The sequence below is a fragment of the Engystomops pustulosus genome, chromosome 3, assembly GCF_040894005.1.
Source record: "Engystomops pustulosus chromosome 3, aEngPut4.maternal, whole genome shotgun sequence".
Classification (NCBI taxonomy): domain Eukaryota; kingdom Metazoa; phylum Chordata; class Amphibia; order Anura; family Leptodactylidae; genus Engystomops; species Engystomops pustulosus.
This window is the reverse complement of record NC_092413.1, coordinates 162,632,466-162,645,490: the sequence shown is the minus strand read 5'-3', so window position 1 is coordinate 162,645,490 and position 13,025 is coordinate 162,632,466. Positions and strand designations below refer to the sequence as shown.

The 13,025-nt window shown below is 43.6% G+C and overlaps 1 protein-coding gene across 2 annotated transcripts; it reads right to left on the bottom strand.

Annotated features, from left to right (window-relative positions):
- Positions 1–877: 877 nt before the first annotated feature.
- EIF5A2 (eukaryotic translation initiation factor 5A2) lies at positions 878–7,356 on the bottom strand. Of its 2 annotated transcripts, none has more exons than XM_072142818.1 (5): positions 7,199–7,356; positions 6,306–6,491; positions 6,108–6,212; positions 3,053–3,184; positions 878–1,803 (listed from the first exon to the last, which is right to left on the bottom strand). In XM_072142818.1, exons 2-5 carry the CDS (start codon positions 6,468–6,470, stop codon positions 1,741–1,743), a joined length of 465 nt encoding a protein of 154 aa, XP_071998919.1. In that variant the 5' UTR covers positions 6,471–6,491; positions 7,199–7,356; the 3' UTR covers positions 878–1,740. The 2 variants fall into 2 exon arrangements, with proteins under 2 accessions (XP_071998919.1, XP_071998920.1); XM_072142819.1 differs by lacking the exon at positions 7,199–7,356 and adding an exon at positions 6,944–6,965.
- Between the last annotated feature and the right edge of the window lie 5,669 nt (positions 7,357–13,025).

The following is a 13,025-nucleotide window of genomic DNA, read 5'->3' as shown; positions in this document are numbered from 1 at the left end:
CCAATTTAAAAGGACTTAAATTAGAAATTATATATCAATATACCAGACTGCCAAAAGACTAGTTTGCACCGCCATAAGAAATATTTCCTGCTTCATTACACCTACTTTGAGAATATCCAGAAGTCATACTATGTGACCACTAATGCAGCAAACACCCTGGACACCGATTTGAAGTCTAACATTTCAACAGTTCTTCATGCCAGAAGTGAGTAGTGTATGATATTGTAAACTTTGCAAAGAAGTTCTGTCCCACTCTTTGCACCTTTCACATTGTGGCTTGAAGCTGATGATTAACTCCCAGTTTACTTAGTGTATTTCACTTGATTATTCAGCATTTAAAGTGGTAACTCCTTACAGTTACTTGATTGCTTCAAGTCATTAGAAATCTCAGATGTCAGATTACATGAGATTTAGACTCAATATCATCTGCTTGAAGTGATACATAGGACAGACCTCACAATGTATATCAAAGTTTCCCTGTTTAAGATAGAATTTGGCTCAAGTTCTGCATTAACGACTCCACTTTGGTATTCTCATAAATTGTGGATATGGTCTTTAATCTCTAAATTGTGCTATTTCTCCATTATTCCAACTAGAAATATGGAATTGAAGACTGGCATTTGTTGGGACAGAGGTTTAGAGCTACAAGGACACAGTCAGCACTAATGAGGGTGTAAGACACCTAAAATAGTGGTATCACAGCTGTCAATTTGATAGATTCCTAACTTCAATGTCATTACTTAACAGACCACAAAAGCAGCATCAGGACACATTCTCTAACAAGGTTTTAGGAGTTTTGGGTTGATGCCAAATCCATTTTCCTGTTCATATTTGTATCAAAAAAAGTAAAAGAAATCACACTGGAAGCACCGCAAAATCAATTCCTGGGAAGGTCTTTACTAGGTTTAATATTTCAAGATAAATACAATAAAAGAAAAAAAAGCAACTGAACTGCATTTTTCTATTTTTATTTTTTTAAGTTTGATGACAAAGGCCTCGAGTGAAAATCTGTAGCATTAACAACTCTTATCCTCATTTTGTGCCATGTATGATCACCCAATATACCAAGTGCCTGTCTAGGCTGTAAGCAGGCTTTGACACCATTTTTTGATAAGGTTACAATATGCAAACCAACATGTTGGCTGAGGAGAATACAGAGGTAATACAATTTACTTGCACATGGCCACCAGTATTTATTTATTTCTGTAAGGGGCAGGAGAAGGAGCATCAACTGGCATTTCTAAATCACTCACTTTAACTTCCAAGTATATCACTTGGACACTGAACAGCCTAACATGCAATAGATTTAACCTTGTTTAATATTCTAAGACTTCTCATTCTACATATTAGTAAGGAGTAGACAATTTGCATCATAACATTTGCTTCATTAAATTACCTTTTTAATCCCAGGTGCCTTCACCAATTTAACTATAAGCCTGATTTCAACTACACATTGTGGGCAGACTGATGTGGAATACCTCATTTTAAAGAGTCACTAGTTTGGACCCTTAAATGAACGCCTCAGGAATGTGAAAGGTAACTCAAGAAGTATCTGCAGTGCAGCGATTTGGAAATTACCAGTTAACCTGCAGAACCAAAATTTAGAATCCAGCAGTATTTGCAAACAAGTCAAAAAGAAATGAGGTTTTTGTGAAGGCCATAGCTTTGGTGACAATCAGAACCAAATTGAAGATCTATTTATCTTGACCTGAGCAGAAAGCTCGAGCCGGGGATCCCTGTTTATTTGGTCATGGCCTTGATGGCTACTGCACATTCTTCATCCATAGCACACAAGACTGAGATCTGTTAAAGAGATTAAAATAAAAGATTAGAATACGAATGACCAGTAATCTGAGAAGTTAGCAAATTTTACTGCCCAATGTGTACACAGAAGTCAGTACAATTTTTTGAATTTCCATACAAATCATCCCCCCTAGTTCACCATTTGGTCTATTTCAACAGCCCAAAAGGTATACATGAAACAAAAGATGCAAGTGGCTTTCCAATGTATAAAGGCCAAGCTCTTTTTATTCATCTTGGAACAACCAAATTGTATTAATGTTAAAGCAAAACCTACCATCAGGGATCTACCTGATCCCATGGTAGGTTTCTGCTGTAACATCAATCATTTTTTTAAATTCATTTAATATAGCATTACCCCTTACAATTGTAATTTTTATGTTCCCGTCAGGCCACTGGCGCATAGAGTAGCTGCACTGTAGGCAGGGAGTACAGGCTACTCCACACCCCAGTAGCTTGTATCAAGTGAGCTACAGCAACGTGGCTTTGTGAAGCTGGAGCTACTGCACTGATTTGATGAGCATGCAGCTGCATTCTTAAGAGGAGCTGGTAGTCAGCATCAATACAGGCTACTGGGGGTGTGGAGTAGCCTAATTTACATAAACATTACAAGACTAAAGTGTTATGCTCCATTAAATGATTCATAAAAATATTGTAGGCATTAATGTTATGGTGAAAACATACAAAACCTGATTAGGTTTCCTTTAACTTTTGCACCACTTGTGATAAAGCATTAAAATGCTGCAGGTCAGTAGGTTTTCATCAATAACCAAATTATATCAACTTTCTACAGAAGTAAAAATAACTCTCCCCCTCCCCCCCCCCACCAACAACTGAGCAAGTTGAAGGCTTTGTTTTGTTGGTCAAGCAGTACTTAATTGGCACACATGACCAGTAGCGTTAAGTTTTCTGGAGGCAAGGCACACTCCTTGAGCAGCATGTTATATTTAAGGGTCACTTCCATAATGAACCATGTTATAAAGTATGTTTGGGCCACTGCTGATTCTTGCGTTGACAGCTCATTAAGCTGGACTGCAGATGCCACACTAGATACTTATGACTTTCTGTGGTAAGGCAAGCCATATTATACCAAAACCTCTAATCTTTAGTTGCCATCACTTCTGTATAGCACACAATTCAGTAGAAAGTATGTAGCAGAATAGACAGTGGGCAAGTTGTACCAACAATCCAGTTACACCGAATGCTTGTCCAGGTAACAAGCATTCTAGAATCTATAGAAAACCTGACTTACCATGATCTCATCTCCTGCTTCATATCTAGCTTCTATTTCCTTTCCCAGGTCTCCTTCTGGCAGCTTAAGGTCATCACGGACATCACCACCGTCAGTCAGCAGGGACAGGTATTTGTCATTAATACCGATCAGCTAGGAGAAAAAAAATATTCAGCAAATGTAATCTTAACAGGAACTGGAATAATGCATTGCTGAAGGTTCTCTATTTTTATTATTAACAGGTCTATGTTGTGAAGGTTACATCTCTAACTGTTCAATCAATGTAGCCAGGCGTGGCTTTCATGAGATGACATGAAATGACTTGATCTTTGTGCAAAAGTTCTAATATTGGGCACACGATGAATTAGTTATGAAGTTTATATATTATGACAAAAGTATACCAAAACTGACATTTTAAGACCCACAAGTTCAGAACTTTGTACATAAGGTGTTGTGCAAAACAATCCAACTAAAGCTTTTTCCACCAACATGTGAATCAATTTTTTAAAGGCTGCCTTCTAAAGAGTTTTGCATCCAAAATTCAATTCTTAAGCCCCAGGGCAGATGCAGATAGCTACAAGACTGTTGTAAGTTACACTACATGATAGAGTCTACACCATAGAGAAGCTGTTCTCTGTTCAGGCAAACTAGTGCACCCCTCAATTATGCTTACTGATAGAAATCCCTCCTGTTACAGTATGGACAGGATATCCAGATGCTGCCATAATAATTCAGGAGATGTATTACAGTGCTATAAAACCTCACAACCCAGGACAAGTCCGAGGACTGGACATATCATTGCTGGCCTAAGCCATGGAGACTTCTGACTTGCAATATAGATTAGATTATCGATGTGATGTCAAGGTAGAAGCTGGGAATTCTGTAACAGTGCATCTACATGGATCTGCTGCACCCATCAATTGTATGTTCAGACTCACTGTAGCTGTGTGCCAAGAACTACACATCAATGCTCTAGTCATGATGTATCAAAACTTCTTTAAAAGGATTAACTTCATATCTGCCACTTATACTCAGGGAAGGGGGAGAATAAGACTGCAACAAAAAGCAGCCAGTCGTCACAAGTGCCCAACCGCCCTCTGCATAGTGTATTAAGCATGTCAAGGTTTGTGGGAACCTGTCTGATGTTCTTGGATACACTGGAGCACATTTATCACACACTGGTGCAAAGTGTGACAGTGTATGACAATGAAATTGGCATCTGTCAGATAAAAAGCTCCAGCCTCCTGATAATCCTGGCAGGTCTGGTTTGACTTCAGACCTTGCGTACAATTTTGGCCAAGCATGCGCCTCGATGGACAGGCTGTAGGCATGGCAGGCCAGGAATGCCTGTACTAGCCCACTGCAGCACTGGTGTAGAAGGCAGAGTAGTTGCAATTCCCAGCTTTGCAACAGGAATTGCAACTAAACCACCACCACTGTCAAGTCCTTACATACAAGTGGCTTAGTGTTCATCATAATCTACGGGTGCAAACCCTCACCCTAGGTTAATAGAGCCAGGGTGACACCATGTCCAACATGTGAAGCAACATTTCATTTAGAGCTGAGCCTCAAAATATTGGAACACAGCCACCAGATCATAAGGTTGTTTGCTGCCAATTCAAAGTTGGTGTAAAACTTGGGTAGAAGGAAACTCCAAGTTTATAACAAGCCCTCATTTGCATCATCCATTTGGAGCAGGTCTATATACACTGCCAAATGTCACAAAGCATTGCCCCAATGTCAGGACTTGCTGTAACATGACATACTAGCTTAACATGTCAAAAGTTCACCTTGTCCCTCATGTGACTTGGACTCCATGGAGACCATTCATCTTTAATGGCTGCAACATTTTGGCCCATTTATGGAAAAAAAAAAATTTACTTTTCCCACTCCCAGCAAAGGTCACAACAGTTTGTGTTCTGCCCATGCATCTTTAGAATCCAGATGTGGATGTATATAACAGGAATTTTGCTGCAAATAAATTACTCCTGAGAAGATTTAGGAAAAGTTTAAGGGGTTAATGAAAAATTTGGAACTACAGTAAAGTTGCATGGCCGATTCCACCCTCCAATATAAACCATGAACAAGAAAACTGCCAAAAGTCTAGACCAAATATAATGACCCCCCCTTCCCCAGTACATTTCACATAAGCAAAAGGCTTTGCATGAGCAACGTGTGTCATTTGTAGCAGTATGCCAGTTACCCAAAATCCCCAGACTCCAATAGCAATAGTATATTTCCCCCCCATTCACAATAGCTTAACATATTTGTGCTATTGATTTAAATTCTGCTGTTAGATCAACTGGAAAGCAGAAACTTGTCCGGACAACGAGTCATATAACTGTCTGCATAGAGAAGGGCAGTCGTCTGCTGATAGGTTTACAGTAAGACGAAAGCATCCTAATACAAACTTAGCTCTGAATCATGCAAATCTAGGTTAATATTTCCCAGTGAGTGCTCCTGTGTAACGCTTTTAGTCACGGCAGAAATGCTAAAAGGCAATATACAATAGTGAAAGTCTCCTGGCATATGCCTGTGCAAGTGCCCCTTTTTCTCTATAGAATTAATGAAGTACCATAAGCATCTACCTCTAATGCAAGGCTCAACATGCAAAGTAAGGGATATAATGAATAGAAACTGGTATTGGAGATTCGTTAGATTGGATGATCCTGACATCCAGCTATAGGTTCTCTCTGGAGACAATGGCTACTAGGAGATGTCTGGCAACCACTTCTCTAGGAACACATGATGCATGCACAGATTTTTAGAGGAGTAACTGACTAAGCACAAATACCCCCCAGCGCCTCCAAACACTAAAGGGAAAGCAGGGAATGGTCAAGGAGCTCTAAAAACAAATATCAAACCCTACAGAAACTGATTTCCACCAAAGCATCTCTGAAAGCCAAAACACTCAAGTAGACACTAGAACAAGTTTCCTGATATATTATAAGCATCCATCATGAGAGATATTACAAGTTTCCCTGCTCCCCTTTCCAGAACTGAGGTCCTTTGTGTGCTACGCCTAGACTGGCCCAGTGCTACGGCAGATCACCACTAAGCCCTGCAGAATAATTACCTGGTAGTCACATCTCTTGATATTTGGGACATCCATGTTGTGGGTGGAGGGGCAGATATCTTCATATTTCTTACCAGTGAAGATATCAATACCAACAAGGTGAACCTACAAGGAAAAAACACAGCAAAGTAACATGATTATCATACAAGGCAACTATCAGTTTGTAAGGGCACTTAATATAGAACATCTTATCTTTACCTTGGCATGACCGTGTTTGCCAGTCTTGGAAGTCGACATTTCCACAATCTTGCAGGGACGAGCTTTCAGAACCACAAATCCGTTCTTGCGCAGAGCAGAGCATTGCATGGGGAAAGTGGCGGAAGCCCCAGCATCTCCAGTGGTGAAATCTATATCATCTGCCATATTGATGGGTGTCTACGGGTACTGGAGAGATGGTGAACAGCAGGTTAGGAGATCTGCAATGATACTGGACACATCCATCAGCAATGTTACCTGAGCCACTAGTGACCCCCTCCCCACCAGCCCTTTGCTATGGGGTGCTGCAGTGGTACATGGGACACCCATCCTGATCACACCAGGGCCCACTTCCCCGTGATCACCGAGGCCCCCGCCATAGATGACACATGGCGCCAGCAGCCCCCACCCCCACACACGCCGGGGGCCTCCTATCCACGTGTGAGCACCGAGCGCCCGAGGAGACGGAAACCGCCCGCCCGGTGTCATGGCTGAGCCCCAGCCAGCATCGCCCAGCAGTGGCGCCATGGAGCTTCCCCTCCACACGGCGGCGGCATGGCAGCGCTCTCCCCGGAGGCCTAGCGGTACACGCCGGCAGCTGTGCAGGAGGACGCTGCATCTGACCGGGCCCAGCGCCTCACCCAGGGCCGCATGGCCGCCGCACCACCTCCTCCTCCGCCCCGCGGAGCTGCACGGCGCGCTCAGCACTCAATGTCCCGCCACATCGTGGCGCCCAGTCCCCGCCCGAGCCGGCCTCGTCCACTCCCCGAGACCACGCTCGACGCCAGCCGTTACCCCGCTACTCGCCGTGCCACAGAGCGGCTTCCGCACTCACGGCGTGTCATCCCGCCGCCCTACTGCACGAGAACTCGGGCGCCATGCTATCCCTTCCTTACCTTCCAACAAAAAAAGGAACGTCACTGCGCAAACGCGCCCAATTTCACTGCGGCAGCCCGGGAGAGGAGGGGCTAACAGAGGCTTCACCCAGAGCGGCCCCTCCACTTCCGCTTTTATGGGAGGAGGGACTTGACTTTCTCTTGGACACGCTGAGAGGGTGGGCGGAGACTAGGCATGAAGATCCAGCGCGGATGAACACGCGGGCAGCGCACAGCCCAGTGTTCGGGGTCGATGTGTCACCGCTGCGGCGGCGGCCTGTGTGCTGAGACCAGTGCGCAGGAGAGGGCAGAGCTTAGCTGGCACTGGAGGGGCGGAAGACGCATGCGTGAATGGGAGGCGGCGCGCGATGCCAGCAGGTTACGTAAAGCGCCTCTCCCTGTGCAGAACAAGATGATAGAGGGAACATATAGAAGGTCTCAACACTAAAGAGACCATATAGGAGACCTCTAGACTAGATGATAGAGGGAACATATAGAAGGCCTCTAGACTAGGTGATAGAGAGAACATATAGAAGGCCTCTAGACTAGAGGATAGAGGGAACATATAGAAGGCCTCAACACTAGAGAATAGAGAGAACATATAGGAGACCTCTAGACTAGATGATAGAGGGAACATATAGAAGGCCTCAACACTAGAGAATAGAGAGAACATATAGGAGACCTCTAGACTAGATGATAGAGGGAACATATAGAAGGCCTCAACACTAGAGAGAACATCTAGGAGACCTCTAGACTAGAGGATAGTGAGAACGCATAAAGAGACCTCTAGACTATGTAGATAATATAGAGAATATCTAGTAGGCCTCAACACTAGATGATAGAGAGAACATATAGAAGGCCTCTAGACTAGATGATAGAACATATAGAAGGCCTCTAGACTAGATGATAGAGGGAACATATGAGAGGCCTCTAGACTAGATGATAGAAAGAACATATAGGAGGCCTCTAGACTAGATGATAGAGGGAACATATAGAAGGCCTCAACACTAGACAATAGAGAGAACATATAGGAGGCCTCTAGACTAGAGGATAGAGAGAACATATAGGAGGCCTCTAGACTAGCGGACAGAGAGAACATATAGGAGGCCTCTAGCTAGAGGGTAGAGAGAACATATAGGAGGCTTCTAGACTAGAGGATAGAGAGAACATATAGGAGCCTCCTAGACTAGAGGACAGAGAGAACATATAGGAGGCCTCTAGACTAGATGATAGAACATATAGAAGGCCTCTAGACTAGATGATAGAACATATAGAAGGCCTCTAGACTAGATGATAGAGGGAACATATAGGAGGCCTCTAGACTAGATGATAGAGAGAACATATAGGAGGCCTCTAGACTAGATGATAGAAAGAACATATAGAAGGCCTCTAGACTAGATGATAGAGGGAACATATGAGAGGCCTCTAGACTAGATGATAGAAAGAACATATAGGAGGCCTCTAGACTAGATGATAGAGGGAACATATAGAAGGCCTCAACACTAGAGAATAGAGAGAACATATAGGAGGCCTCTAGACTAGAGGATAGAGAGAACATATAAGAGGCCTCTAGACTAGCGGACAGAGAGAACATATAGGAGGCCTCTAGCTAGAGGGTAGAGAGAACATATAGGAGGCTTCTAGACTAGAGGATAGAGAGAACTTTTAGGAGGCTTCTAGACTAGAGGATAGAGAGAACATATAGGAGCCTCCTAGACTAGAGGACAGAGAGAACATATAGGAGGCTTCTAGACTAGAGGATAGAGAGAACATACAGGAGGCCTCTAGACTAGAAGATAGAGAGAACATATAGGAGGCTTCTAGACTAGAGGATAGAGAGAACATATAGGAGGCCTCTAGACTAGAGGACAGAGAGAACATATAGGAGGCCTCTAGCTAGAGGATAGAAAGAACATAGAGGAGGCCTTTAGACTAGAGGATAGAGAGAACATATAGGAGGCTTCTAGACTAGAGGATAGAGAGAACATATAGGAGGCCTCTAGCTAGAGGGTAGAGAGAACATATAGGAGCCTTCTAGACTAGAGGACAGAGAGAACGTATAGGAGGCCTCTAGCTAGAGGGTTGAGAGAACATATAGGAGCCTTCTAGACTAGAGGAAAGAGAGAACATTAGGAGGCTTCTAGACTAGAGGATAGAGAGAACATACAGGAGGCCTCTAGACTAGAGGACAGAGAGAACATATAGGAGGCCTCTAGCTAGAGGACAGAGAGAACATATAGGAGGCCTCTAGACTAGAGGATAGAGAGAACATATAGGAGGCCTCTAGACTAGAGGTCAGAGAGAACATATAGGAGGCCTCTAGACTAGAGGATAGAGAGAACATATAGGAGGCCTCTAGCTAGAGGGTAGAGAGAACATATAGAAGCCTTCTAGACTAGAGGACAGAGAGAACATATAGGAGCCTTCTAGACTAGAGGATAAAGAGAACATATAGGAGGCCTCTAGCTAGAGGGTAGAGAGAACATATAGGAGCCTTCTAGACTAGAGGAAAGAGAGAACATTAGGTGGCTTCTAGACTAGAGGATAGAGAGAACATATAGGAGCCTTCTAGACTAGAGGATAGAGAGAACATACAGGAGGCCTCTAGACTAGAGGACAGAGAGAACATATAGGAGGCCTCTAGCTAGAGGACAGAGAGAACAAATAGGAGGCCTCTAGACTAGAGGATAGAGAGAACATATAGGAGGCCTCTAGACTAGAGGTCAGAGAGAACATATAGGAGGCCTCTAGACTAGAGGATAGAGAGAACATATAGGAGGCCTCTAGTTAGAGGGTAGAGAGAACATTAGGAGCCTTCTAGACTAGAGGACAGAGAGAACATATAGGAGGCCTCTAGACTAGATGATAGAAAGAACATATAGAAGGCCTCTAGACTAGATGATAGAACATATAGAAGGCCTCTAGACTAGATGATAGAGGGAACATATAGGAGGCCTCTAGACTAGAGGATAGAGAGAACATATAGGAGGCCTCTAGACTAGAGGATAGAGAGAACATATAGGAGGCCTCTAGACTAGAGGTCAGAAAGAACATATAGGAGGCCTCTAGACTAGAGGATAGAGAGAACATATAGGAGGCCTCTAGTTAGAGGGTAGAGAGAACATTAGGAGCCTTCTAGACTAGAGGACAGAGAGAACATAGAGGGTAGAGAGAACATACAGGAGGCCTCTAGACTAGAGGACAGAGAGAACATATAGGAGGCTTCTAGACTAGAGGATAGAGAGAACATATAGGAGGCCTCTAGCTAGAGGGTAGAGAGAACATATAGGAGGCTTCTAGACTAGAGGATAGAGAGAACATATAGGAGGCTTCTAGACTAGAGGATAGAGAGAACATATAGGAGGCTTCTAGACTAGAGGACAGAGAGAACATATAGGAGGCCTCTAGACTAGAGGATAGAGAGAACATATAGGATGCCTCTAGACTAGAGAATAGAGAGAATATATGCTCAACTTGGCAAACTCTGTGCAGCGCTTCGTAATCTGTGTGCGCTATATAAATAAAGGAATTATTATTAATTATAATTATTATATAGGAGGCCTCAAGGAATTATACTTAGTGGGCTAGTAGGAACGGTACCTGTACCTGACACCTTCCTCGGTACTTCCCTCATTCGGGTTGCCAGTCCGAATAGTAAAAGATAGCTCTGCTCAATCACACAATGATGGAGTCCCTCATGAAAAAAAAATGAAACAATAAAAAATTGGGTGCGCCAATAGGCACAGCCACACTCATGGTGCACCAAGGAGCTGATTTACCTAAATATAAACTCCAAATGTTATCTAAAATATCAGAACAAAGAAAGTTTGGAAGAACTTTGCAGAGCATGTGACTTGTGGGGTGATTTGGAAGCTGGTAGACATCTTTACGAACACCAATGAGCAGGTCACATCAATCATAATGACTGGGTAACTTGAAATAATTGGACATGAGCTGTGGAGTCACCCTGCATAACGCTGGTTGCATGCAGACCACTGAAGAAGGTGTCGCGCTACCAATTACAGACCCTGGTCCCTGACCTATATACACATATTACCAAAATGGGTATATTTCAGTGTATGTTTGGTTTTCTGACATGAATTTTCACTCACATGCTATATATTTTTAGTGTAATATAGGACATAGTTTTTTTTCACTTACCAGTGGACATATTCTCTCTCTGGAAAAAAAAAATCCATTAATAATCCATAATTGGATTATTGAAATGCAGAATTAGAGAAAAGCTGGGAGGAGAGGATAGTGAAGAGAACCGAGGAGGAATTATTACTATAAATTGGATTGTCACAGCCTATGTGCAGCAACACTTCTTGTTATACCTGTATATAAAACACTTTCCATACAGACAGCACAGGCTACTGCTGCCTAGTGTGGCATGTTGAAGAATTCTAATCTCCAGGAATAAATATGATGGATCTGCAGTTTATAGGGGTTTGCCCATGAAAGAACGTTCTCAAATTTCAATCCCCTAGTGATGTTTACACAATAAAGATTTTTAACCCCCTTACTTTACAATTTTACTCAGTTTTATTGCTGTTTTTGCTGTTATCACTCAGTGATGGTCAGTGTAAGAGTGTGGACGGGGACTCTCTAAGCACTCTAGTGCTATGAAATGTTGTGTGCTGACAATGTCCTTAGATTATCAGGGTACAGGCTTATACACTTTTATTTAGCTTCAGAAAATTCACTATTATCTAACACAGTGATTTTCAACCTGTGTGCCGCGGCACACTAGACACATGGTTGAGTGTGCCGCGGGGAAAGTTCCCCGAACCATGGTGCCCCTGTGTTGTGCTGCCGCCGCACCCCGTGTTTCTACCCCATACTCACCTACAAGCCCCGCGTCGGCGATCCGCCCATCTTCTATAGCTCCTGCACTGCGCGGCCCATGTCACGTGACTGACGCGACCTGACGTCAGGTCGCGTAACTCACGTGACCAGAGGCGCGCGGTGCAGGAGCTGCAGAAGGTGGGCGGATCGCCATTAGGAGTGAAGGTACGCGGAAGAAGACATCAAGGGTAAGTATATAAGGTTATTATTTGTATAAGGAAGGAAGCTAGGGTCTTTTTTTTATTAGTAAAGGGAGGCTGGGGCTTTTTATTAGTTAAGGGAGGCCTCTAGGGTCTTTTAATTAGTAAAGGGGGGGCTCTAGGGCCTTTTAATTAGTAAAGGGGGGCCTCTAGGGCCTTTTAATTAGTAAAGGGGGGCTCTAGGGCCTTTTAATTAGTAAAGGGGGGCTCTAGGGCCTTTTAATTAGTAAAGGGAGGCCGCTAGAACCTTTTAATTAGTAAAGGGAGGCCTCTAGGGCCTTTTAATTAGTAAAGGGAGGCCGCTAGGGCCTTTTAATTAGTGAAGGGAGGCCTCTAGGGCCTTTTAATTAGTAAAGGGAGGCCGCTAGGGTCTTTTAATTAGTAAAGGGAGGCCGCTAGGGTCTTTTAATTAGTAAAGGGAGGCCGCTAGGGCCTTTTAATTAGTAAAGGGGGGCCTCTAGGGCCTTTTAATTAGTAAAGGGAGGCCGCTAGGGGCTCTTAATTAGTAAAGGGAGGCCGCTAGGGGCTCTTAATTAGTAAAGGGGGCCTCTAGGTCCTTTTAATTAGTAAAGGGAGGCCGCTAGGGTCTTTTAATTAGTAAAGGGAGGTCGCTAGGGTCTTTTAATTAGTAAAGAGAGGCCCCTAGGGTCTTTTAATTAGTAAAGGGAGGCCGCTAGGGCCTTTTAATTAGTAACGGGGGCCTCTAGGGCCTTTTAATTAGTAAAGGGAGGGCGCTAGGGGCTCTTAATTAGTAAAGGGAGGCTGCTAGGGGCTCTTAATTAGTAAAGGGAGGCCGCTAG

Bases quoted from the DNA above. Each gene is read 5' to 3' on its own strand.
- EIF5A2 (XM_072142818.1), bottom strand. From the start codon at position 6,470: ATGGCAGATGATATAGATTTCACCACTGGAGATGCTGGGGCTTCCGCC. The intron at 6,213-6,305 runs GTAAAGATAAGA...TTTTCCTTGTAG, and splicing joins GCAAACACGGTCATGCCAAG to GTTCACCTTGTTGGTATTGA. The intron at 3,185-6,107 runs GTAATTATTCTG...TTTTTCTCCTAG, and splicing joins TCAAGAGATGTGACTACCAG to CTGATCGGTATTAATGACAA.